At 45.3% G+C, this 25,034-nt stretch overlaps 6 protein-coding genes across 6 annotated transcripts in view; 2 read left to right on the plus strand and 4 right to left on the minus strand.

Annotated features, from left to right (window-relative positions):
* LOC144697525 (uncharacterized) overlaps positions 1 to 25,034 on the minus strand; it is a 248,637-nt gene that overhangs the window by 200,622 nt on the left and 22,981 nt on the right. The gene's annotated exons all lie outside the window — the stretch shown is intronic.
* Positions 1 to 25,034, minus strand: part of LOC144697471 (uncharacterized) — a 346,752-nt gene that overhangs the window by 175,077 nt on the left and 146,641 nt on the right. The gene's annotated exons all lie outside the window — the stretch shown is intronic.
* LOC144697557 (uncharacterized) overlaps positions 1 to 25,034 on the minus strand; it is a 280,480-nt gene that overhangs the window by 117,995 nt on the left and 137,451 nt on the right. The window lies entirely within an intron of this gene.
* Positions 1 to 25,034, plus strand: part of LOC144697540 (uncharacterized) — a 176,963-nt gene that overhangs the window by 78,024 nt on the left and 73,905 nt on the right. The gene's annotated exons all lie outside the window — the stretch shown is intronic.
* Positions 1 to 25,034, plus strand: part of LOC144697980 (uncharacterized) — a 71,237-nt gene that overhangs the window by 44,195 nt on the left and 2,008 nt on the right. The window lies entirely within an intron of this gene.
* LOC144698481 (uncharacterized) lies at positions 1,046 to 23,418 on the minus strand. Its single transcript, XM_078570422.1, is given in 4 exon segments — positions 1,046 to 2,035; positions 11,454 to 11,799; positions 19,303 to 19,405; positions 23,201 to 23,418. Coding segments are annotated over 4 exon segments (1,044 nt in total). The 3' UTR covers positions 1,046 to 1,658.

Raw genomic sequence — 25,034 nt, forward strand, 5'->3', positions numbered from 1 at the left:
GACTTGTATGTGCAGGGCTGCATTTCAAAATTTGCGAACGAAACTAAATTTTCAAGTTGTATTTACAGTGAGGAGAATGGTGGAAAACTTCAGGAGGACATAGAGAAGATGGTGGAATGTGCAGACAGATGGCAGATAAAATTTAATTCAGAGACGTGTGAAGTGATTCATTTTGGTAGGAAGAACGAGGAGAGGTAATATAAAATAAAGGGTACAATTGTAAAAGGGTGCAGGAGCAGTGGAACCTGGGGCTTTATGTACACAAATCATTGAAGATGGCAGGGCAGGCTGAGAAGCAGTGAATAAAGCATGTGGAATCCTGGGCTTTATGAACAGGGGAATTAAGTACAAAAGCAACCAAGTTAGGATAAACCTGAATAAAAACTGGCTTGGCCCCAACTGCAGTATTGTGTCCAATTTTGAGCACCTCACTTCAGAAAGAATGTGAGGCATTAGAGAATGTGCAGAAAAGATTCACAAGAAATGAGGAACTTCAGTTAGGTGAAGTTGGTTTGTTTTCCTTGGAAGGGGAACTGTTCTCTTGCATCTTTTCTGGGGCCTCTGACTTCAATTCATTCTGAAATTGTAGCCATTCAGTGGCGGAGGGTGTTAAACACTTTCTTTCATGGAATGTGGGCAAGGCCAACATTTGTTGCCCATCCCCAACTGCACTTGAAGCAAGTGGCTTGCCACACCATTTCAGAGGGCCATTCACAGTCAACCACATTTTGGTGGATTTGGAGTTACATGTGGCCACACCAGGTAAGGATGGCAGATTTCCTTCTGTAAAGGATTTTTTGTGAACTGAGGCTAGCTTTCAATTCCAGGTTTATTAATTGAATTTAAATTCCACCAGCTATCACGGTAGGATTTGAACCCAAGTCCACAGGCTGGTCTTCTGGATTACTGGTTTATTGACACTTCCACGATGCCATCGTCTCCCCCAAAGCATCAGGAATAGTGTTGTGAATTATGAAGCTGAGCAACGTGTATAGTATACGTGAGCCACTGCTCCATCTCCTGACACACTGTCCCTCTGCCTATCACTGGCCCTCTATTCAGCTCCACTTGTCCTCTCCCCCTCACACAGCTTATATTTCTCCTTATTTCTATTTTTCTTTAGTTCTGAAGAAGAGTCATATTGACTCGAAACGTTAACTCTGTCTTCCTCTCCACAGATGCTGTCAGACCTGCTGAGCTTATACATCTGCTCATGTCAATATCGGTAGGAGTGACCACCATTGTGGAGACGAAGTCCCACCTTCAAATTGAGGATGCCCTCCATCGTGTTGTGTGGCACTACCATTGTGCTAAATGGGATAGATTTCGAAAAGATCTAGCAACTCAAGACTGGACATCCAAGAGGCGCTGTGGGCCATCAGCAGCAGAATTGTAATCGAACACAACCTGTCACCTCATGGCCCAGCATATTCCCCCATTCTACCATTACCATCAAGCTAGGGGATCAACGCTGGTTCAAAGAAGAGTGCAGGAGAGCATGTCAGGAGTAGCACCGGGCATACCTAAAAATGAGGTGCCAACCTGGTGAAGCTATAACACAGGATTACTTACGTGCCAAACAGCATTAACATTAGCAGAAACAGAGCCCAATGAACATGGTTCAGTCCTGAATGTGATTAACAACAGAATCCTGTTTGTTATTTGTGAACTCGCTGGTGTCTCATCAGGTTGGATGACCAGGTGAATCCCTTCCCACACCTGGAGCAGCTGAACGGCCTCTCCTCAGTGTGAATTCGCTGGTGCTTCACAAGGTCAGAGGACACAGTGAATCCCTTCCCACATACAGGGCAGATGAATGGCCTCTCTCCAGCATGAATTCGCTGGTGCCTCAGCAGATGGGATGACTGAGTGAATCCCTTCTCACACTGTGAGCATGTGAACGGTCTCTCCCCAGTGTGACCTTGCTGGTGTCTCAACGGATCACATAAATGAACGAATCCCTTCCCACACTCGGAGCAGCTGAACGGCCTCTCCCCAGTGTGAATGGACTGGTGTCTCAGGAGGGTGGATGAATCAACAAATCCCTTCTCACATACAGAACAGAACAGGCCAGATGATCGTCTGAAACCTCGTCCACTTACAGGACACATGTACGGTTTCTCCCCACGGTGAAAAGTGCTTTTATCTTTCATGCTTAAAATCCAATGAAATTCAGTTTATGACAAATTGTGCCACACTGTCAGATTCTGATGAAACGTTGTATTTCCTGATTGAAAATTCTGGGGAAATATTCTGGGGAAATAGTTTAAACAGACGTAAGTGAATGAGAGAGAACCCACAATAACACAAATACAGGTTGTGAAATTGAAGTGAATGAATTTGGTAATTTGTGGGGCCGGCACCAGGAAAAAAGTGACATGAAATCTGGTGGATTGTTGTGTAAACCCAACTGGTTCACTCATGTCTTTCAGGGAAGGGAGCCTTACAACTGGTCAGGGACTATAAAAAAAACACCTGCATCTATCGGGGGAAATAGAGAGGGAGATGGGAGAGGCAGAAGGTGAAGGAAAGGGATTTTATGCATCTGCAATTCCATCAAAATCTCCCAAACCCTCATCCTCCATCCCCTAGCAGGACCAGGGTAACAGATGAATGTGAACACCATCACCTCCAATTTCTCCTCTAAGTCACACACCGTCCTGACTTGCCTGACAAGCAATACTGGATGAACAGAAATTTCCTCCATATAAATATTGAGAAGATTGAAGCCATTGTCTTCACTCCCTGACCATCAATGCCATCCATCTCTGACAACTCTGAGTCTGAACCAGACTGTTTTCAATCTTGGTGTCATATTTCATCCCAAGCTAAGCTTCTGACTACATATCACTAAGACCACCTATTTCCTACTCAGTAATTTTGCCTAACTTCACTCCTGCTCATCTGCTGCTGAAACTCCTCCATTCCTTTGTTCCCTCTAAACTGGACTATTCCTAGCTGTCCACATAAAGATGGGGTCATTTAAAACTCTGCTTCCCGTGTCCTTACTCGCACTCAGTCTCTTTCATCCAGCACCCCGGTTCTCACTGAGCTACATGGGATCCTGGTGAAACAACACCTCAATGTTCAAGTCCATCCTTTTTTTCAAATCCTTCAGTGACCTCGCCCCCTCACGATCTCTAGAACATCCTCCAATGTACATCCGTTCCAGATATCTGGGATTATCTAATTCTGGCCTATTGAGCATCCCTGAATTTAATTGACCCACCATTGGTGACAGTGTCTTCAGCTGCCCAGGCAATAAGCTCTGGAATTCCCTATTTAGACCTCTCTGCCTCTCCCTCATCCTTTAAGACTCTGCTTAAAACCTACCTCTTTGACCAAACTGTTGATCATCTGCCATGACATCTCCTCATGTGCTTAAGTGTTAAATATTCCAATATATTTTGGAACGTTTTATTATATTCAGCTTGCTACATAAATGCAACTTGTTGTTGATTTGGACAAATATCATCATCATCAGTCAGTGATGATATATGTCCCCACCTATCGCTGGCCTTCTATTCTGCTCCATCTGCCCCTCTACCCTCCACCCCCACTGAAACAGAAGAATCTCATCACATTTCCACTTTTCTTGAGCTCTGAAGGAGAGTCATACGGACTTGAAACATTAACTCTGTTTCTCTCTCTGCAGATGCTCATAAACCTCCTGCATTTTTCCAACATTTTCTATTTGTGTTTAAGACTTCCAGCATCCGCAGTATTTTGCTTTTATCGTAGCATTGTGGGAGCACCTTCACCACAGTGACTGCAGTGGTTCAGGAAGAAGGCCCACCAACACCTGACCAACAGACAACTGGGGATTGACAATATCTGCTGGTCTTGTTAGTGACACCAAATACCAAGAATGGAGTTAATAAAAATCTCTGATAAAAGGGCGCTATAGAAATACTTGCTTTCAAAACAATACTCTTAAATTGAATGGACAGTGTCCGTTTAGCAACTCAATCACCCCCAGAATCTACCTCCCTTGACAGTCTCACATTGGAAATTGCTGGGCCCAACTGGTTTCCAAAGTCCTCGGGTTTAACCCCAGCAGCTTCTACTCCACTCAAAACTGATGCAGCAAAAAAACCCCCATTCAACACCCACCCTAATTCAAACCGGCTCCTAATTGGTCTGCCTGTGTTTCTAGACTCGGTTCTAAAAAACAAAACAAAAACGAAAGCAAAACTCTGCAAGGCTGGATCAGAAATAAAGAGATAAAATATTTTAAATATCCAGCAGGTCAGACAGCACGAACAGATTAAGAAACAGAAGTAGGTGCTCAAGTCGCTGACCTGCCTTCGGGCTGCACGAAAACTCTCGGCGACGGCCGCCGACTAATGGCGGGCAATGTTCCCACAATGCTATGCGCTCCAGAAAACGTTCTATCTAAAAGTTGTTAATTTCCTGATCGAAGGTCGGTTGCCGCAATCGGCAGGTGGCAACTATGGCGCCGGGAGAGTCAAGGAGGTGAAGAACTGCAGCAAAATACAGGAGGACAATCACCCGCCATTATTACAGAACAATAAGCCGCGCATCTGCGCTTGCGCACCCACACCAGGGCCGGGACTAACAACTGTCCCGCATCCAGAATCACCGGGACCTGCAGCCTGGAACTGGGAGTGGGAGAAGCGGGAAGAATGAGGAGAAACAATATAATCCAACACTCACAGCAACCTCCAATTCACCTCCATTCCCGGGATAGTGAGACAGAGTTTAGAAACACTCACCAACACGACACCAGTGAAACTTCCACGAGGAAAAGGGGGAGCAGTGGCTGTGCCTGCTTTGAAATAGCCCCAGACCTGTCACTCAAACCCCCTAACTCCGCCCAATTCACAGCTCAACCTATCAGTTTGCAGCTTCCTGCACATTGATCCCGCCCGGCCCAGGTGTGGGACAGTCCAAGGTGAGTCCTTCGTGTAACCAGGGGAGTGGGGGAGGGGTGACCTCTCACTCTGTGCTTTGTCCCAAATGGTTCCAGCCCCCTTCCCCCAAGGCCCACTAAACACTGCATGCAGACGGCTGATGGGCTTGAGGATCCTCACTGACCTGCACAGGTACATTATGCTGCTCCCCACCCCCGATACACTCTGGAAACAAGTTGCTTTATTTTTTTTTTCTGCTGCCCCTTCGCGTAAACATCTTGTTTCATACAAGTTTTGTTTAAAACTTGTTTAATCTTGTTTAATTGCAGGGCTATGGGGCAAAGGCAGGGACGTGGCATTACATAAATTGTCCCTACAGGGGGCTAATACAGACACGACTGGCTGAACGGCCTCCTTCTTTGCTCCAACCATCCTATGATTCTCTGACTTTTCTCTATCCCGCTGCTCCATTCAAAGTGATTCCCACCTCATGCTTTTGTCCCTGGCTCCCTGTTTAATCAAGTAATTCCTCCCGTTTCCCCTGCTCACCCTGTGCAGTGTGTGTCAGACTTCCTCCGGACACCTCCCCCCACCACCATCCCGGCCCCTTTAACCATCAACAGCTTTCTGCTTGTCTGGTTTTAGTTTAAATTTAGATAATTGCAGGATTTACCTTCAAACTCGCCTTAATTGAATCCAGCAAAACTGAAAATCTTTGTCCCACACAACAGGATAGATTCTTTTGTTTAAAGTCAGAGCCAAAAATACAGTTACTGTCCTCAATTAAAGAGGCTCCTCATTTTATTCCACACCAGACCAGCATATAAAACAGTGAACATTATCCCCCAGACCCGAATATAAAACAGTGAACATTATCTTCCCAGGCCCGAACATAAAACAGTGAACATTATACCCCAGACCCGAATATAAAACAGTGAACATTATCCCCCAGACCCGAATACAATACAGTGAACATTATCCCGCCAGTCCCAAATATAAAACAGTGAACATTATCCCCTAGACCCGAATTTAAAACAGTGAACATTATCCTCCAAGGAACGAATATAAAACAGTGAACATTATCTCCCTAGACCCGAATATAAAACAGCGAACATTCTCCCTCAGACTCAAAAATAAAACAATGAGACTGGAGTTTCATGAGACCGAGACTTCTGTTATCGATGTGGCAAATTAATTTGGGACAATCTCTATCTTTACAAACTCTCACAATCTACAATCCCGACATGAAACTGAAAATGCTGGAATTCCTCAGCAGGTGAGGCCTTAATCTGTGGCAAGAGAAACAGAGTTAACGTGACAGCTCTGTGACCTTTCATCTGACCTGATAATATATGGAAATGTAACAGTTGATTACCAGATCAAAAGGAGATGCTTTACAGACTTCGGGAATCAAAATTTGAGTTCAACAATTTTCTATCATAATCTCTGCCCTCATTGGTTTCTTGTTTTTTGAGTCCTAGTTTTCCTTTTTCATTTCGCTCATTTTCTTCACATTACATTCAGACTGTTATTATCGTGCCATTCACACCTAATCTAGAAACAGCTTTTGTGTTTTTAATAGCCACTCCTTTTGACCTTGCATCATGAAACCTTTTGTCAGTTAATCTCTCCCGCCCTGCAGCCTTTCACAGACCTTTCCTTCTGTTCCTCTTCCACCTTCCCCCTTTCAATGGCTCACAGACCTGAAACGTTAATTCTGTTTCTCTCTCTACAGATTCTTCCAGACCTGCTGAGTGTTTTCAATTTTTACTCTTTTCATTTCATGTTTTAAGCATTGCAGTAATTTTCGTTTCTCCATTCCAAGGACTCTACCTGACATTATTAATAATTCAATTCAGTTATTCATAAATTAATTTATCTGTACTTTATGTCTTGAAATCTGATTAATTATTGAGCTATTTATCAGTTATCAGTGTCTTTAAATGTAGTTACAATTTCACAACTTCTCTCGTTTTCCTCAAACTTCCTGGCACTAATATTAAATCCTTAGTAATCTTAAATGGAAGGATCAGCCCAGCATTGACAGACCAGTCAGTTTAACTCCTGTGTGGGAAAGCAGTTAGAAGCGGCAATTCAGGTCGAAATTAGGTCACTTGTACAATTTGTTCAGGACAATTGTGTTGAACTAAATTTCTTGAGTTTTTGATCAGGCAACAGAGAATGTTGATGTGCACATGAACTGCTAAACAGCATTTGATACAGCGCCAATTAATAGGCTTGTCAGCAGAGTTAAAATCCATGGGGCAGAGGCAGCATTGGCTGTGTGACAGGCAACAACATGCATGGTGAACGGTTGCTTTTTCAAATTGAGGAAAAGTATACAGTGGGATCACAAGGGGTCAGTGGCCAGACCACTGATTTCTTGAAATATATTAATGATGTAGACTTGTGTGTGCAGGGCTGCATTTCAAAATTTGCAAACGACACCAAATTTTCAAGTTGTGTTTACAGTGGGGAGGATGGTGATAAACCTCAAGAGGACATACACAATGGTGGAATGGGCAGACAGGTGGCAGATAAAATGTAATTCAGAGAGGTGTGAAGTTATTCATTTCGGTAGGAAGAACAAGGAGAGGCAATATAAAATAAAGGATACAATTCAAGAGGACATAGACAAGATGGTGGAATGTGCAGACAGGTAGCAGATAAAATGTAATTCAGAGAGGTGTGAAGGGATTCATTTTGGTAGGAAGAACGAGGAGAGGTAATATAAAATAAAGCAGACAATTGTAAAAGGGTGCAGGAGCAGCGTAATCTTGGGCTATATGTGCACAAATCATTGAAGATGGCAGGGCAGGCTGAGAAAGCAGTGAATAAAGCATGTGGAATCCTGGGCTTTATGAATAGGGGAATAAACTACAAAATCAACCAAGTTAGAATAAACCTGAATAAAACACTTGTTTGGATCCAAAGAACAAAGAAAATACAGCACAGGATCAGGACCTTCGGCCCTCCAAGCCTGCACCGATCATATTGCCCGTCAACTAAAACATTTTGCACTTCCGGGGTCTGTTTCCCTCTATTCCCATCCTATTCATGTATTTGTCAAGCTGCCTCTTAAACACCACTATCGTACCTGCTTCCACCACCTCCTCTAGCAGCGAATTCCAGACACTCACTGCTCTCTGCATAAAAAACTTGCCCCGCACATCTCCTCTATAGTTTTCTCCTCTCACCTTAAATCTATGTCCACTAGTAATTGACTCTTCCACCCTGGGAAAAAGCTTCTGACTATCTACTCTGTCCATGCCACTCATAATTTTGTAAACTTCTATCAAGTCTCCCCCCAATCTCCGTCACTCTAGCGAGAACAATCTGAGTTTCTCCAACCTCTCCTCATAGCTAATAACCTTCAGACCAGGCAGCATCCTGGTAAACCTCCTCTGCACCCTCTCCAACGCCTCTATATCCTTCTGGTAATGTGGCGACCAGAATTGCACGCAATATTCCAAGTGTGGCCTAACCAAGGTTCTATACAGCTGCAGCATGACTTCCCAGGTTTTATACTCAATACCCCTGCCAATGAAGGCAAGCATGCGATATGCCTTCCTGACTACCTTATCCACGTTGCCACTTTCAGTGACCTGTGGACCTGTGCACCCAGATCCCTCTGCCATTTACTGTATAAATCCTGCCTGTATTAGACCTTCCAAAATGCATTACCTCACATTTTTCCGGATTAAACTCCATCTGCCATTTCTCCGAACAAGTCTCCAACCGATCTATATCCTGCTGTATCCTTTGACAATTCTCTTCACTATCTGCAACTCCTCCAACCTTAGTGTCATCTGCAAACTTACTAATTAGCCCAGTTACATTTTCCTCCAAATCATTTAGGTATACTATAAACAGCAAAGGTCCCAGCACTGATCCCTGTGGAACTCCACTAGTCACAGCTCTCCATTCAGAAAAGCACCCTTCCACTACTACATGTCTTCTATGACCAAGCCAATTCTGTATCCATCTTGTCAGCTCACCTCTGATCCCGTGCGACTTTACCTTCTGTACCAGTCTGCCATGAGGGACCTTGTCAAAGGCCTTACTGAAATCCATGTATATTACATCCACTGCCCTTCCATCGTCGATCATCTTTGTCACTTCCTCGAAAAACTCAATCAAGTTAGTGAGACACGACCTCCCCTTCAGAAAACCATGCTGCCTCTCACTAATACGCCCATTTGCTTCCAAATGGTAGTAAGTCCTGTCATGAAGAATCTTCTCCAATAATTTCCCTACCACTGACGTAAGGCTCACTGGCCTGTAATTTCCTGGATTATCCCTGTTACACTTCTTAAACAATGGAACAACATTGGCCATTCTCCTGTCCTCTGGGACATCACCCATAGCTAGTGAGGATACAAAGATTTCTGTCAAGGCCCCAGCAATCTCCTCCCTTGCCTCCCTCAGTACTCTGGGGTAGATCCCATCTGGCCCTGGGGACTTATCCACCTTAATATTCTTCAAGACGCCCAACACCTCCTCTTTTTTGATCTCAACATGATCCAGGCTATCGACACACTCTTCCCTAGATAAATCGACTGCTAAGTCCTTCTCTTTGGTGAATACTGATGAGAAGTATTCATTTAGTATCTCTCCCATTTCTTCTGGCTCCACACACAGATTCCCACCTCTGTCCCTGATTGGGCCTACCCTTTCCCTGGCTACCCTCTTGCTTTTTACATATGTATAAAAGGCCTTGGGATTTTCCTTAATCCTTGTTGCCAGTAACTTTTCATGACTCCTTTTATCCCTCCTGACTCCTTGCTTAAGTTTCTTCCTACTTTCTTTGTATTCTCCACGGGCTTCATCTGTTCCCAGCCTTCTAGCCCTCACGAATGCTTCCATTTTCTTTTTGACTAATCTCACAATATCCTTTGTTATCCAAGGTTCCTGAAACTTGCCACACTTATCCTTCATCCTAGCAGGAACATGCCGGTCCTGAATACTTATCAACTGACGTTTGAAAGCCCCCCACATGTCAGTTGTTGATTTGCCCTCAAGCATCCGCCTGCAGTCTAGATTCCTCAGTTCCTGCCTAATATTGTTATAATTAGCCTTCCCCCAATTAAGCACCTTAACCCGAGGACTCCTGTTATCCTTATCCACCAGTACCTTGAAACTTACTGAATTATGGTCACTTTTCCCGAAATGCTCCTCTACTGAAACTTCGACCACCTGGCCGGGTTCATTCCCTAATACCAAGCCCAGTATTGCCCCTTCCCTAGTTGGACTATCTACATATTATCTCAGGAAGCCCTCCTGGATGCACCTTACAAATTCTGCACCATCCAAACCCCTAGCACTAAGTGATTTCCAGTCAATATAGGGAAAGTTAAAATTACCCACCACAACAACCCTATTGCTTTTACATCTTTCCAAAGTCTGCCTACATAACTGTTCCTCAATCTCCTGCTGGCAACTGGGAGGACTATAGTAAACCCCCAACATTGTGACTGCACCCTTCCTATTCCGGAGCTCTACCCATATTGCCTCACTGCATGAGCCCACCGAGGTGTCCTCCTGTCATACAGCTGTGATATTCCCCTTAACCAGCAGTGCAACTCCCCCAGCTCTTCTACATCCCTCTCTATCCTGCCTGAAACATCTAAATCTGGAACGTTTAGCTGCCAATCCAGTCCATCCTTCAACCAAGTCTCTGTAATAGCAATAACATCATAGTCCCAAGTACTAATCCAAGCTCTAAGCTCACCTGCCTTGCCTGTTATACTTCTCGCATTGAAACAAATGCATTTCAGACCCCCAGTCCCACTGTGTTCAGTAATTTCTCCCTGCCTGCCCTTCCTCTTAGTCCTACTGGCCATACTTACTGGTTCCCAGTCATTTATTTCACTTGCTGACCTATTGCTCTGGTTCCCACCCCCCTGCCATACTAGTTTAAACACTCCCGAGTGACACTAGCAAACCTCGCAGCCAGGATATTGGTGGCCCTCCAGTTTAGATGCAACCCGTCCTTCTTGTACAGGTCCCACCTGCCCCGGAAGAGATCCCACTGATCCAGATATCGGAAACCCTCCCTCCTACACCATCTGTTCAGCCACGTGTTCAGCTGCACTATCTTCCTATTTCTAGCCTCACCGGCACTGGTTTGAGGTGAGGATGGAGGAGACAGGAGAGAGGGAGAGTCCTTCAAAAGGAACTAACTTGTGTTAGAGCCATTGAAAAGATTCAACACAATGTGCTCAAGACAAAGCTGATTTATTTGACTTTATCCAGAATATTAACATCTATAACTGGGCTGGAGTTTATTAACATCAGCAGAAACAGACCCCAGTGAATATTCTTTCATTCTGGATGTGACCAACAGAAAAATCCACTCAATGTTATGAGTTACTTGTGAACTCGCTGGTGCATAGTGAGATTAGCTGATTGCCTGAACCCAGTCCCACAGTGACAGCACCTGAACGGTCTCTCGTCAGTGTGAACACGTTGATGGGACATCAGTTCCCCAGAACATTTGTAGCACTTCCCGCAGTCTGGACATTTAAAAGGTTTCTCCCCAGTGTGAACTTGCTGGTGTCTCAGCAGATGGGGATGATTGAATGAATCCCTTCCCACACTCGGCGCAGGTGAACGGTCTCTCTCCAGTGTGAGCTCTCTGGTGTTTCAGCAGGTTGGGTGACTGAGTGAATCCCTTCCCACACTGGGAGCAGATGAATGGTCTCTCGTCAGTGTGAAGTTACTGGTGTTGTAGCAGCCCTGACGATCAGGTAAACTCCTGCCCACACTCGGGGCAGATGAACGGTCTCTCCCCAGTGTGAACTCGCTGGTGTTTCAGCAGGTTGGACCAATGATTGAATCCCTTCCCACACTCGGAGCAGGTGACCGGTCTCTCCCCAGTGTGAACTTGCTGGTGTGCCAGCAGGTTGGTTGATTGAGCGAATCCCTTCCCACATAGGGAGCAGGTGAACGGTCTCTCCCCAGTGTGACTGCGCTGATGAGTTTCCAGCTCAGCCAATCGGAATCCCGTTCCACAATCCCCACATTTCCACTGTGTCTCCCCACTGTGAACGGTGCTTCGTCCGTCCATATTCTAAGGCGACTCCGTCAGATCCTGATGTGATGTTTGGTTTCAGTTTCCCGACTGCAAATTCTCCCCTTCTAATACCCTGTGAAACTGATTTAAAACAGATAAAAGGGAGTGAGAGAGAACCCACAAAAACACAAAGGCAGGTTGTGAAATTGAGCTGAATGAATCTGGGAATTTGTGGGGCCGGCACTAGGGAAAAGTGACCATGAAAACTGCTGGATTGTCGTAAAAACCCAACTGGTTCACTAATGTCCTTCAGGGAAGGGAACCTGCCACCCAGTCTGGGCTACACAAGACTCTGGCCTCTCTTAGAACTGAAGAAATAAGAACAAGAGAAGACCTAACACCCCATCGAGCCTGCTCCACCATTCAATACGATCGTGGCTGATCTTGAGCTTCAACTCCTTTCCCGCCCACTCCCCATATCCCTCGACTCCCTGAGAGACCGAAAATCTCCCCATCTCAGCCTGAAATATATTCAATGAAGAAGCATCCACAACCCGCTGGGCTGGATAATTCTATGTGACAGAGAGGGAGAAAAAGAGAGAGAAGGGAAGTGAGAGAGACAGAGAGAGAAGGGGAGTGGGAGAGAGAGAAAGAAATGGGGAGTGGAAGAGAGAGAAAGAAGGGAAGTGGGAGAGACAGAGAGAAAGGGAGTTGGAGAAAGAGAGAAGGGGAGTGGGAGAGGGAGAGAAGGGGAGTGGGAGAGGGAGAAGGGGAGTGGGAAAGGGAGAGAGAAGGGGAATGGAAGAAGCAGAGAGAGAAGGGGAGTGGGAGAGGGAGAGAAGCGGAGTGGGAGAGACAGAGAGAGGAAGGGAGTAGGAGAGACAGTGGGTGAGGGGTGGCTTTTATAAATCTACAACAAAACCAGAACTTGGATTGAATCTCCTGAACCACTAACCTTCACCCCCTGGAAGGACCTGGGTAGCAGGTGTATGTGAACACCATCACCTCCAAGTTCCCCTCCAAGTCACACAGCATCCTGACTTGTCTGACATCCAATACTGGATGAGCAGAAATTTCCTCCATTTAAATATTGGGAAGACTGAAGCCATTCTCTTCAGTCTCCACTACAAACTCCACTCCCTAGACACTGACTCCATCCCTCTCCCTGACAACTGTCTGAGACTGAACCAGACTGTTCACAAACACGGTGAAATATTTCACCCCAAGATGAGCTTCAACCACATATCCACATCATCACCAAGACTGCCTATTTCCACCTCAGTAACATCGCCCGACTCCACCCCAGTCTCAGCTCATCTGCTGCTGAAACTCTCATACATTCCTTTGTTACCTTTAGACTTAACTATCCTAACGCACTCCCGGCCAGCCTCCCACATTCAACCTCCCTGTAATCTTGAGGCCACCCAAAACTCTGCTGCCCATGTGCTTACTCACACCAAGTCTTGTTCATCCATCACCCCTGTGCTCACTGACATTCAAAGGCTTCCTGGTTAAGAAGCACCAAAATTTTAAAATTCCCATCCCTATTTTCAAATTCCTGCATGGCTGCTCCCTGAATCACCTCCGGCATCACAACCCTCCGAGACATCTGCGCTCCTCTAATTTGGCCTCCTGAGCATTCCTGATTTTTATTCTTCCACATTTGTGCCCATTCTGTCAGTTTCCAAGGCCCCAAGCTCTGGAATTCACTCCCTAAACCTCGTCCTTTCTACCTCATTTTCCCTCTTTAATTTACTCTGTAAAACCCACCGCTTTGACCAATCTTTTGGTCACCTGCCCTAATATCTCCTCATGTGGCTCAGTGTCAAACCTTGCTTTGTAACATTTCTGTGAAATGCCTTGGAACGTTGTCTTATATTAAAAGTGCTAAATAAATACAAATTGTTGCTGTTGATTTGGACGTATATCACTGTTCCTTCACTATCACTGGGACTGCAGCGGTTCAAGAATGTCAAACATCATCTTCTCCACAGGCAACTGGGGATCACAGTGGATGCTGGTATCTGTGGAGAGAGACAGAGTTAACGTTTCATGGTGTGCAGAATGATTTTTTTTACTCAGATGGGCATCACTGGCTAGGCCAGCATTCAGAGGGCAGTGAAGAGTCAACCACTGCTGTGCTTTGGAGTGACGTGTAGCCCAGATTAGGTAAGGATGGCAGATTTCCTTCCCTAAAGGGCATTGAAATTCCACCATCTGCCATAATGGGATTTGAACCTGGGTCCCTGGGATATTGCCCTGGGTCTCTGGATCACTTGTCCAGCGACAATACCAGTAAACTATCGCCTCCCCTCAGGGGGTAAAAATTTGATGGTCAATATAAGCTCAGAAGTGGAAGAGAAATGGACTATAGCGCAGGAAAAACAATTCCTGACTGTGAAAGATACTGTGGAAAGATAAAGCTGGTAAGACAGCAGCACATGGTCAGGGGGTGGGCATCGGTGGAAACCTCATTTAGACACAGTCGACAGAACAGTAAAATACTAAACATAACTCAAATACATCCATTATTAGAGACGGGGAAGTTAAAAAATGGCAGAGAGGTGATCAGGGAGGGCAGAGGTGAAACAGAGCAACAGATGGACATGGAATCAGATCCACAGTAAAGCAGAGCCACGGAACCTCTCTCAGATAAACATACAGAGCATAGAACTAAAAGCTCTAAATTGTAGGTGGATGGTGAAAAACAGTCAACTCTGAAACAGTTTCAGTTTTCAATTTTAAACTCTCCTGCTGGAGCCTGCAGCTGGAAAGATATCAGAAACACTGGAGTCAGAGAAAAATCTCCCAGTTGAGGAAATACCCGGGGAGCGGAGTGATGTCACCGTGTAATTGTTGATGTGTGGTGATGTCACCATGTAATTGTCGATGTGTGATGATGTCACAAATACGGACACAGGACATCTGGGTCTGTGCAAACCAGTGATCAACACACATTATGAAGGATATGAGGGAACTGAGGAGATTGACCTGAATGGTTCAAGGGATGTGGGGTTTTAATTGTAAGATTAGGTTCGAGAAACTGAGGTTGTTCTTGGAGTAAAGGAGATTGAGGGGAGATTTGATAGAGCTGTACAGGATTATGAAAGGTTGTTAAATAAAAGCTGTTCCCATTAGCTGGTTATGTGAGGGCTCAGGGACATAGGTTTAGGGTTTCAGGCAAGATCCACAAGGGGGATGCCAGGAAGAGATTTTTTTACCCAGTGACTGGTAGTGACCTGGAACTCAATGCTTACATTCAATGGCTTGTGATATTCAGGTCCTGTTGAAACAAGTGACTTTCATGTTTTGACGTGATGTTTGGTTTTAGTTTCTCATCTCCCTCGAGTTTCCCCTCCTCTTCTAACATCCTGTAAACAGAGTTTCCAAAATCCATCCCTGTCAGTCCAGGATAGAAATGCACAACATTCTCTCCTCCTGCTACCTGGACAGGATGACCGCGCATGCGCCCTGCTGCACATTGCCCCCTATAAAGATGGCGGCCGTTACCCCGGGCCTGGCGAAAGAAAAAATCCAGACTTTTTCGGCCCGTTCTCTGCAAACACAAGACCGGTACCTTGTTATTTGGGGTCTTCGGCCTACACTGTGTCCTAATGAAGCCTCCCTGCCCACTCCGCTGGCTCCATTCCTCCTCACACTAACTCTGTTAGTTTGCTCCGCTCGACATTCTCTCCCCCGCTCTGAGCAGCTTCATTCACATACCCCAACACGCTCAGCAATGCGCACGCGCAGGGAGCTGCTGTTGTGAGGATAGGGCACATTCTGTCTCGCAGTGAAAGCTGGGTGACCGCTCTCCATTGAAAAACCACATTGTAGAACAAAAACCTCTGTCCTGTAATCAGAATACTATAGATGCCATAGGGGCAAGACATAAAATTGTTGAATTATTTGATGCAGGGGCCAAATTGCTCCGGGCACCACCACAATTCTCTCCTGGATGTAATGAACTGCAGAACAAACTCCTAGTTAGATCTGAACTCAGTGGAGTCTCAGCAGATGGGGTGAGCTATTTCCCCCTATACATGGAACATTTAAACCGTGTCTTGCCAGTAGCAATGCTCTGATTGTGGATCAAATCTTTTGAACTTTTAAAGTTGGAGTGTTAACTTGTGGGAAAACTGAATAAAGCCCTTTGCACACATGAAGTATCAGAATGGTCTCCCACCAGCGAGACTGTGTTGCTGTGTCAGTAAATGGGATGAGAGTGAATCCCTTTCCAATTCCAGCTGGGGAACAATCTGTTTACAGTGTGAATTGACCTACACATTTTCAGCTCAGACATGGATCTTGAAATCTACTGGTAATGGGTTCCATATTCTTAGCACTACATAAGAGCAAGGAGCAGGAGTACGTCATTAGGCCCCTCAAGCCTGCTCTGCCATTTATGAAGATCATGGTTGATCTGATAGTAGCCTGTAATCTGTACCCCGCCTATCCCTGGTAACCTATCACCCCCTTGCATACAAAGAATGTATCCATCTCTGCCTTAAAAATATTCAAAGACTCTGCTACCACAGCCTTTTCAGGAAGAGAGTTCCAAAGTTTCACGACCCTCTGAGAGAAAAAAAAATGCTAACCTCTGTTTTAAATGGGTGACCCTTTATTTTTAAACAGCGATCCCGAGTTCTAGATTCTCTCACAAAAGGCAACATCCTTTCCACATCGGCCCTGTCAAGTACCCTCAGGATCTTATATGTTTCACTAATCAGGTAAAGAAAAGCAAAATACTGCAGATGCTAGCTATCTGAAATAAAAACAGAAAATGCTGGAATTCTCAGCAGATCTGGTAGTGTCTGTGGATAGAGAAAAACATCATTTTCACTTCAGGTCTGTAACCTTTCGTCAGAACTGCACTGCATCTGAATTGTTAGCTATGCCTCTCAATCCAAAGATGCTGCCAGTTGTGGTCAGGGATCTCAAGAAGAAAATTGAAAATCCCCTTTAAGGAATGGAATCCGAGGAGCATGAAGGGTGAACTGTCTGACTGACCAGAGACAGTCAAGGCATCTTTCCCTTCTTTAAGACGCTGGAACATTGACTCTGAAATTAACTGAACTGAGACATTGAAAGGACTCTCGTTTCTGCACATCAGGAATTCAAACCTAATATCAGCTTTGGGACAATCAGAATACTTGGTAACAGACAAGACACAGAAAGGCTCGACAGGAGGCGGCACCGGTTATAGGAGAGCTGGTTCCCAGTGACATGGATGTGTCTGCAGTGGGTGGGATCAGACTGTTTCCATGTATCCACAATGAATGTCCAAAAGATTATTTTGAAATAGTAAATCTAACAGAACGATTGACATTTGGGTAGTGTCAGTTTGAAGATTTGACTTACTTAAGGGATACCTTACAGTTGGAACTTGTCTCACTTTATGTGGAACAATTGGTCAGCACATTTGCCTGTTGACTGAAAGGTTGATGGTTCGAAACCATGTAGGGATGCACTTTTCACTGTTTTTCTCCCCATTAGCATTCATTGTCACACAGTTCTGTTGTCAATGGGTATTTGAGATACAAGAAAATATCCCCAAAACGTTGTCAACTCTGCAGTTATCCAGTGAGTTCCCACTTGAACACTTTTTAAAAATTAACTTTTCTGTCAAATATATAGTGAATAGATTTAGAACTACAATGCACCTTCATATAACCCATTAGAAATCCATGAAATTACTAGATTTAAACAAGCCCATCAATTATTCTCTCTTCCTCAACTCCACAGTGAGTGAGACAGGGAAAAGTAGAAAAGCAGCAATATTCCGGCTCTGTACTTTCCACTCACCCGCTGCCAGCAGAAAGCAGCGACTGCAGCTTCAATCAGCGGGTTGCTGCCCATCCCTGGGATGCAAGATACTCCAACCCGGGCCACACCTCCCAATACACCGAGCACAGGCTCAGGAAAACGCTGGTAGATTATATCCCAGTCGCTAAACCTCCGAGCAGCATTTACAGAATACCCGAGTCAGAGAGTCACAAATGAAGAAACATCAACTTTCTAAATCCTTTCACTGTAAAATTCCTTCATTTTATTGAAAATCTGACTGTTGTGAATCTGAAAATGAACACCATGGGATTTGTGTTACCGAGTGACTTGTTTTGCATTGTTTGTCCGTCAGGTTTGCAATTCAATTTGTGTTGGATGTTGAAGCGAATCTGATTTCAAAATGAGGACACAAAGCAGGTAAATATTAAATCCAGGAACGAACCCTGAGGAAAATGGATCACAATGTTTGGAAGGAGGCACAGCTAAGAAGCAGAAGCTGTGAATGATGTTATTGATGATTAAGTGGAAAGCATTGGGCCCTTGGGCTTCTGGTGGTCAATTCCTTTCCCTCCCATTGCAGTCAGACAGTTATCTCACTGTGGTAAGAGATATGGATATTGAAGTTCTAAATTCTAAATACCTGACCTGCTTAGTTGGTAGAATATGTGTCCCTTAATCCTTTTGAGCCCCATGTTGGGCGCTATTGTTTTTAAACTTTGTTGCATTCATGGTCATCCCCAGCTCTCCATTCCTCCAGCAGTGTCACCGCTCAAACTGAGTCTTTCTCCAGCCCACTTTATTAATCTCACAGATATTCAGATAATGCGGGGAGGCCAATCCCTGACTGCCTGCCATTGGGTCAGGAACTGGGCGAGTGGCTTTAGAGTCTGAATAAGATCCAACAGAGAATCCCCTCCTGTGTTCCACTGGACAGCAGCTGGGGTCAGTCTGAGGACCTGAATAAGAGTCACAGGAGCTGGAGGACTGAACCCAGCCAGAGTAGAGGGAGGGAGAAAACTGGGAGTGGAGGAAGGAAATGGTGGAGATGGTGCGATGGGTTTGGATTTCTGCAGAGTGAAGATGGAGAGTGTGTCGGGTGGAGATTCGCAGCTTTGGGGGAACAATAGAGGAAAAAAATATTCCATAGCAACGAGAATTGTCTGTTCTGAATTTCTATCCTGTACTGACAGTGAATAATTCTGTAAACTCCATTTGCAGGATATTGAAGGGAGAGGATTTGCGGAGAGAAGACTCCAAACAAAAACCTTGGCCCGAATTTACAGCAAGGGGTTCTCAAACAGAGGGCTGTGATTCTCGGGGTGTGTGTGTGTGTGTGTGTGTCGAGAGCAGAGTGGTATTGTCGCAAGGTTTGTATTTTGGAAACTCAGGGGAATGTTTTGGGGACGTGAGTTCGAATCCCATCATTGCAGATGGTGAAATTTAAATTCAATAAAAATCTGGAATTAAATATCTGATGTCACTGTTGTTTATTGTCGTAAAATAAATCAACCTGGTTCACTAATGCCCTTTAGGGAAGGAAATCTGCCATTTTTGGCAATAAATGCTGGCCCAGCCAGTGACACCCACATCCCATGAATGAATAATATAAAAAAGGCAGTTAGGCACCAGAACTGAAGCACTTCCAAGAGTCTGGTGTCTCAGCAGGTTGGATAAATGAGAGAAACCCTTTCCACACTCGGAGCAGGTGAATGGTCTCTCCAAAATGTGACTGCGCCAATGAGTTTCCAAATCAGGCTGGTAAAAGGACCCCTTCCCCCATTTCCATGGATTCTCTCAATTATTACTGCATTTATGTTTTGACAGGCCAGATGATTGGGTGAAGCCTCGTCCACAGGCTGAACACATGCTTCAGTTTCCCTCCCCTTCTAATACCCCATGAAATTGATTGAAAACAGACAAAAGAGAGTGCGAGAGAACCCACAAAAACACAAAGGCAGGTTGTGAGATTGACCTGAATGAATCTGGGAATTCGTGGGGCCGGCACTTGGAAAAAGTGACCATGAAAACTGCTGGATTGTCATAAAAACCCAACTGGTTCACTAATGTCCTTCAGGGAAGGGAACCTGCCACCCGGTCTGGGCCCACACAAGACTCTGGTCCATGTGGGAGGAGAGAAAGATGGGGCATGGGAAATGGACTATGTAAATCTGCAATGCAACCAGAATGTTGTCAGAATTGGCCCAAATCACAGCTCACACCACCCAGAATACAAGGACAGCTGATGCATGGGAAACCACCATCTCTAGGACACGCACCAGCGAGTTCACACTGCCGTTCACCTGCTCCGCATATGAGAAAGGGTTTAATTAATCATCCAACTGCAGAGACACCAGCGAGTTCACAGGTGGCTGTAGGGGTTGGATTCTGCTGTTATTGCTGCTTTTAATCACATCCAGGACTGAACCACATTTATTCTGACAGTTGGGTTTGTTCCTGCTGATGCTAATAAATCCTGTAACTGGGATAGAATTTAATGTTCTGATAATTCGTTTGCTTTATTTTGTAACCTTTGTTCTTCAAATAAAGTATTTTTCTTCTGCCTGTTCTCAAGATTTTGCAAGATGAAACCAAACAGTGATTTACTTGTACTTCTTGCAGTTTAGTTACTGTATTCACTGCTCATGATGCGATCTGCTCTACATTGGGAAGACCAAACATAGGGTGGGTGATCACTTTGTGGAACAACCTCCGTTCAGTCTGTGAGCTTGACCCTGAGCTTCTGGTCACTTGTCATTTTAATTTTCCACCCCACTCGCACTTTGACCTCTCTGTCCTCAGCCTCCTGCACTGTTCCAATGAAGCTCAATGGGAGCTTGAGGGACAGCAGCTCATCTTTCAATTCGGCAATTTACAACCTGCCGCACTCAACATCGATTTCAGCAGTTTCTGCACCAACAGAGAGTTGTCAGGATCTGGAACACTCTACCTGAAATGGTGCTGGAACCTGATTCTAACAGGAATTATAAATGGGAGTTGACAGGGATTTGGGATTGAGGAACTTACAGGGTTAACAACAGAAAGTGGGTGTGTGGGGCTAAACACGACTGCTCTTTCAAAGAGGCAGCACAAGCACAAAGGGTTGAATGGCCTCCTTCTGTGCTCTAAGTTTCGATGATTCTAGGAGTTGGCCATTTAGCCCATCGAGCCAGTCCCACCATGCAATCAGATCATGGCTGATCTGTGACCCTTTGTCTCATGTCCCTTAATTTATACCTTGGGTTAGCAAAGATCTATCAATGTTAGATTGAAACTGAACATTGATCAAGCATGAACTGCCAATCCAGGATGTGAATTCCAAACTTCTCCCAACTTTACCTGAAGATGATTTTCCTAATCTCACTCCCAAAAGGTCTGGCTCTAGTTTTTAGACCATGTTCCTCAGTTCTGGATTCACCAACCAATGGAAATTGTTCCCTTCCATCCACCACTCCATTTCCAATTAATATCATGAACACTTCGAGGAAATCTTCCTTAATTTTCTAAATTCCAGGGAATATAACTCTCACAGTGAGATGATGAATACTGGCAGAAGAAATAGGGAGAGGCAACAGTTATTTAATGGGACAGTCTCAGATTGTACAGGGGCAGGGGGAGCCTAGGGGTTTATGTGCACAGATGTTTGAAGGTGACAGGACATATTGAGAGAGCAGTTAGGAAAATATATGGGGATGGGGAATATATGGAGAAGAAGGGGGGCGGGGGGGGGGGTTGTTGGGACAAGCAAGCAGTGATAGGAGGAGATAACCAAAAGATGTCACAGACAAAAGAACAAAGAGGTGTTGAAGGTGGTGATATTATCTAAAAGAATGTGCTAATTATGAGTGGAGAGCAGGACAAGCAAGGTAGCTCTAGTGGGGTTGTGGTGAAATAAACGATAGTTGGGATACATTTAAAAATGATGGAAATAGGTGGGAAAAGAAAAATCTATATAAATTATTGGAAAAAACAAAAGGGAGGGGAAGAAACGGAAAGGGGGTGGGGATGGAGGAGGGAGCTCAAGATCTAAAGTTGTTGAACTCAATATTCAGTCCGGAAGGCTGTAAAGTGCCTAGTCGGAAGATGAGATGCTGTTCCTCCAGTTTGCATTGAGCTTCACTGGAACAATGCAGCAAGCCAAGGACAGACATGTGGTCAAGAGAGCAGGGTGGAGTGTTGAAATGGCAAGTGACAGGGAGGTCTGGGTAATGCTTGCGGACAGACCAAAGGTGTTCTGCAAAGTGGTCACCCAGTCTGCGTTTGGTCTCTCCAATGTAGAGGAAACCGCATTGGGAGCAACGAATGCAGTAGACTAAGTTGGGGGAAATGCAAGTGAAATGCTGCTTCACTTGAAAGGAGTGTTTGGGCCCTTGGATGGTGAGGAGAGAGGAAGTGAAGGGGCAGGTGTTGCATATTTTGCGTTTGCATGGGGAGGTGCCGTTGGTGGGGGTTGAGGAGTAGGGGCTGATGGAGGAGTGGACCAGGGTGTCATGGAAGGAATGATCCCTACGGAATGCCGCCAGGGGGGGTGAAGGGAAGATGTGTTTGGTGGTGGCATCATACTGGAGTTGGCGGAAATGGCGGAGGATGATCCTTTGAATGCGGAGGCTGGTGGGGTGATAAGTGAGGACAAGGGGGACCCTATCATGTTTCTGGGAGGGAGGAGAGGGCATGAGGGCAGATGCGCGGGAGATGGGCCAGACATGGTTGAGGGCCCTGTCAACTACTGTGGGTGGAAAACCTCGGTTAAGGAAGAAGGAGGACATGTCAGAGGAACTGTTTGTTGATGATGCTATCTTCAAAAACAGTTCCTCTGAGCTACCTTGCTTGTCCTGCTCTCCACTCTTAATTAGCACATTCTTTTAGATAATATCACCACCTTCAACACCTCTTTGTTCTTTTGTCTGTGACATCTTTTGGTTATCTCCTCCTATCACTACTTGCTTGTCCCAACAACCCCCCCCCCCCACCTTCTTCCGCCCACCCCCCCTAAACCAGCTTATATTTCACCCCTTTCCTATTTCTACTTAGTTCTGTTGAAGGGTCATGAGGACTCGAAATATCAACTTTGCTCTTCTCCGCCGATGCTGCCAGACCTGCTGAGTTTTTCCAGGTATTTCTGTTTTTGTTTTAGAGACAAACGTTTCTATAGGTTTGAGTTTGCTATGTGTAAATCCGCCCCTTCTAAACCCCTGTAAAAGGAGTTTCCAAACACTCGGTGTAAACTGGGCTGCAGGAGTTTGTAATCCGGGTTTGGAGTCCTACACCGGGTGTTTGTGAATCCTCCCAGTCCACCCTCTGGTTCCATTCCTCTCCTGCACTCGGCCCTTTCTCCGCCGCTGGACTTTCAATCCGACCCACACTACGCATGCCCCACTCACAGCGGGCTCCGCCCCTCATTCACTCTGATTGGCTGGAGGACCAGCCGTACCAAGGAGATCCTCCAGCCCCGCCCTCCTCTTCCTATTGGTCTGGAGCTGCCGTCAATCATTGTGAGCTGGAGCATGCGCAATTTCCGGAAACAGACAGAGTTCGAGCGAACGGATTTAAGTTGCGGGTTTTACAAAGACCGAGTGCGGATTCAGAGCCGAAAATAAAGCCGTAAAAATGGATAGGTTTGGTGTATGGGTTGGAAGGCTTCATAAACTCACGGTGTCGGCCCCAAAGCCCCAGTAAGGTATCATCTGTAACGCGTTTCACGAAGCGGGTCGACAAGAAGTAAGAGAGCGCATGTGCATCCGCCATCTTTATAGGGGGCAAGTTCTAACAGGGCACATGCGTGGGCGCCATCTTTACAGAGGCTGCAGACCTGGATGAATGACCCGCAGGAGGGACAATAAATCAGAAATAGAGTTTGGTGTGAAATCAATGGGTTGTTGTAAAACAGGAGATCAGGGTAACAGTCAGAAACAACAACAACTTCTATTAACATCATAAATCATCCCAGTGAGCTTCACAGGGAAATTATAAAACAAAGTGTGACATCTAGACATATCAGGAGATATTAGGACAGGTGACCAAAAGCTTGGGCAAAGAGCTTTAAGTAGTGTTAAACAGTTGCTTGGTTGTACAGAACTTGAGAATTACTGAAAAAAGAGACAAGCTGTGGAAGCATTTTGTTTTGCACTCAGGACAGATGCAAGAATGTCAAATTTCAAAGGGAACAACAATTTATACAGCATGAGAAAAGGGTGCTGATTGGCTGGCCAGTCAGCTGTGATGGGTCCTTCCCATGGAGAATGCTACAAGGAGATATCAACCCCCATGCCTTTGTTTAATTCAAGAAAATAACCCATGCCTGGACTTGTTCCTTCTGCCTGCAGAGAACAGATCCCTGTGTATGAATATCTATAGCTTCTAGCAAGGGTAAGTGAGCCACATTATGAGCCCAACTGATAAATCTTTGAAATTTGGTATTTGTGCGTCAGTCCTGATGAGTACAAGATAAAATGTTTTGGCAGAATGTCTTTTTTATTAATACTCAACCGTCGTAAAGGAGGAAATTGAGGTAGACAGAGAGAGAGGTGTCAGGAGAGAATTTCAGAGCTTTTGAGACATGGGAACTGAAGGCAAGGTCTCCAGTAGTGGACCGATTAAAATAGGGAATGTACAAGTGTCCAGAATAAGAGCCATGTAGGTATCTTGGAGGGTTGTGGGGCTGAGGAGATTAGAGAGGTGGGTGAGGGGTGGTGGGGGGGGGCAAGGCCATAGAAGGATTTGAAAACAAGGATGAGAATGTTAAAATCAAATTGTTGCTTGACCGGGAGCCAAGGCAGGTCGGGAAGTAGAGGGGTGTGAGGGAAACGGATCTTGCTCCAAGTTAAGGCATGGACAGCAGAGGTTTGAATGGTGTCAAGTTTACAGAAGATAGAATGTGGGCGACCAGCCAGGAGTGTGTGGCATTAGCCAAGTCTGGAGGTAACAATGGCAGCGATGAGGATTTCAGCAGCAGATGCACTGAGACAGGGTGAGGTCGGGTGCCAACAGGTGATCTTAGTGATGGCACAGATATGAGGTCAGAAGATCATCTCGAGATCGAATGTCACACTGAGGTTGTGAACAGACAGGTTTAATCTCAGACTGTTCCCAAGGTGAGGGATGGAGTTGGTATCTGGGAATGGAGATTGGAGCAGGGACTGAAAACAGTGCCTTCAGTCTTCTCAGTGTTTAAATGGAGTTAATTAGTCATCAGGAAGAGAAGCAGGAACCAGAATGGGCCATGAGACTGATAAGACCATAATAAGACCATAAGACATAGAAGCAGAAATTAGACCATTCGGCTCATCGAGTCTGCTCCGCCATTCAATCATGGCTGATAAGTTTCTCAACCCCATTCTCCCGCCTTCTCCCCGTAACCTTTG

The sequence above is a fragment of the Cetorhinus maximus genome, chromosome 23 (assembly GCF_964194155.1).
Source record: "Cetorhinus maximus chromosome 23, sCetMax3.hap1.1, whole genome shotgun sequence".
NCBI classification, from domain to species: domain Eukaryota; kingdom Metazoa; phylum Chordata; class Chondrichthyes; order Lamniformes; family Cetorhinidae; genus Cetorhinus; species Cetorhinus maximus.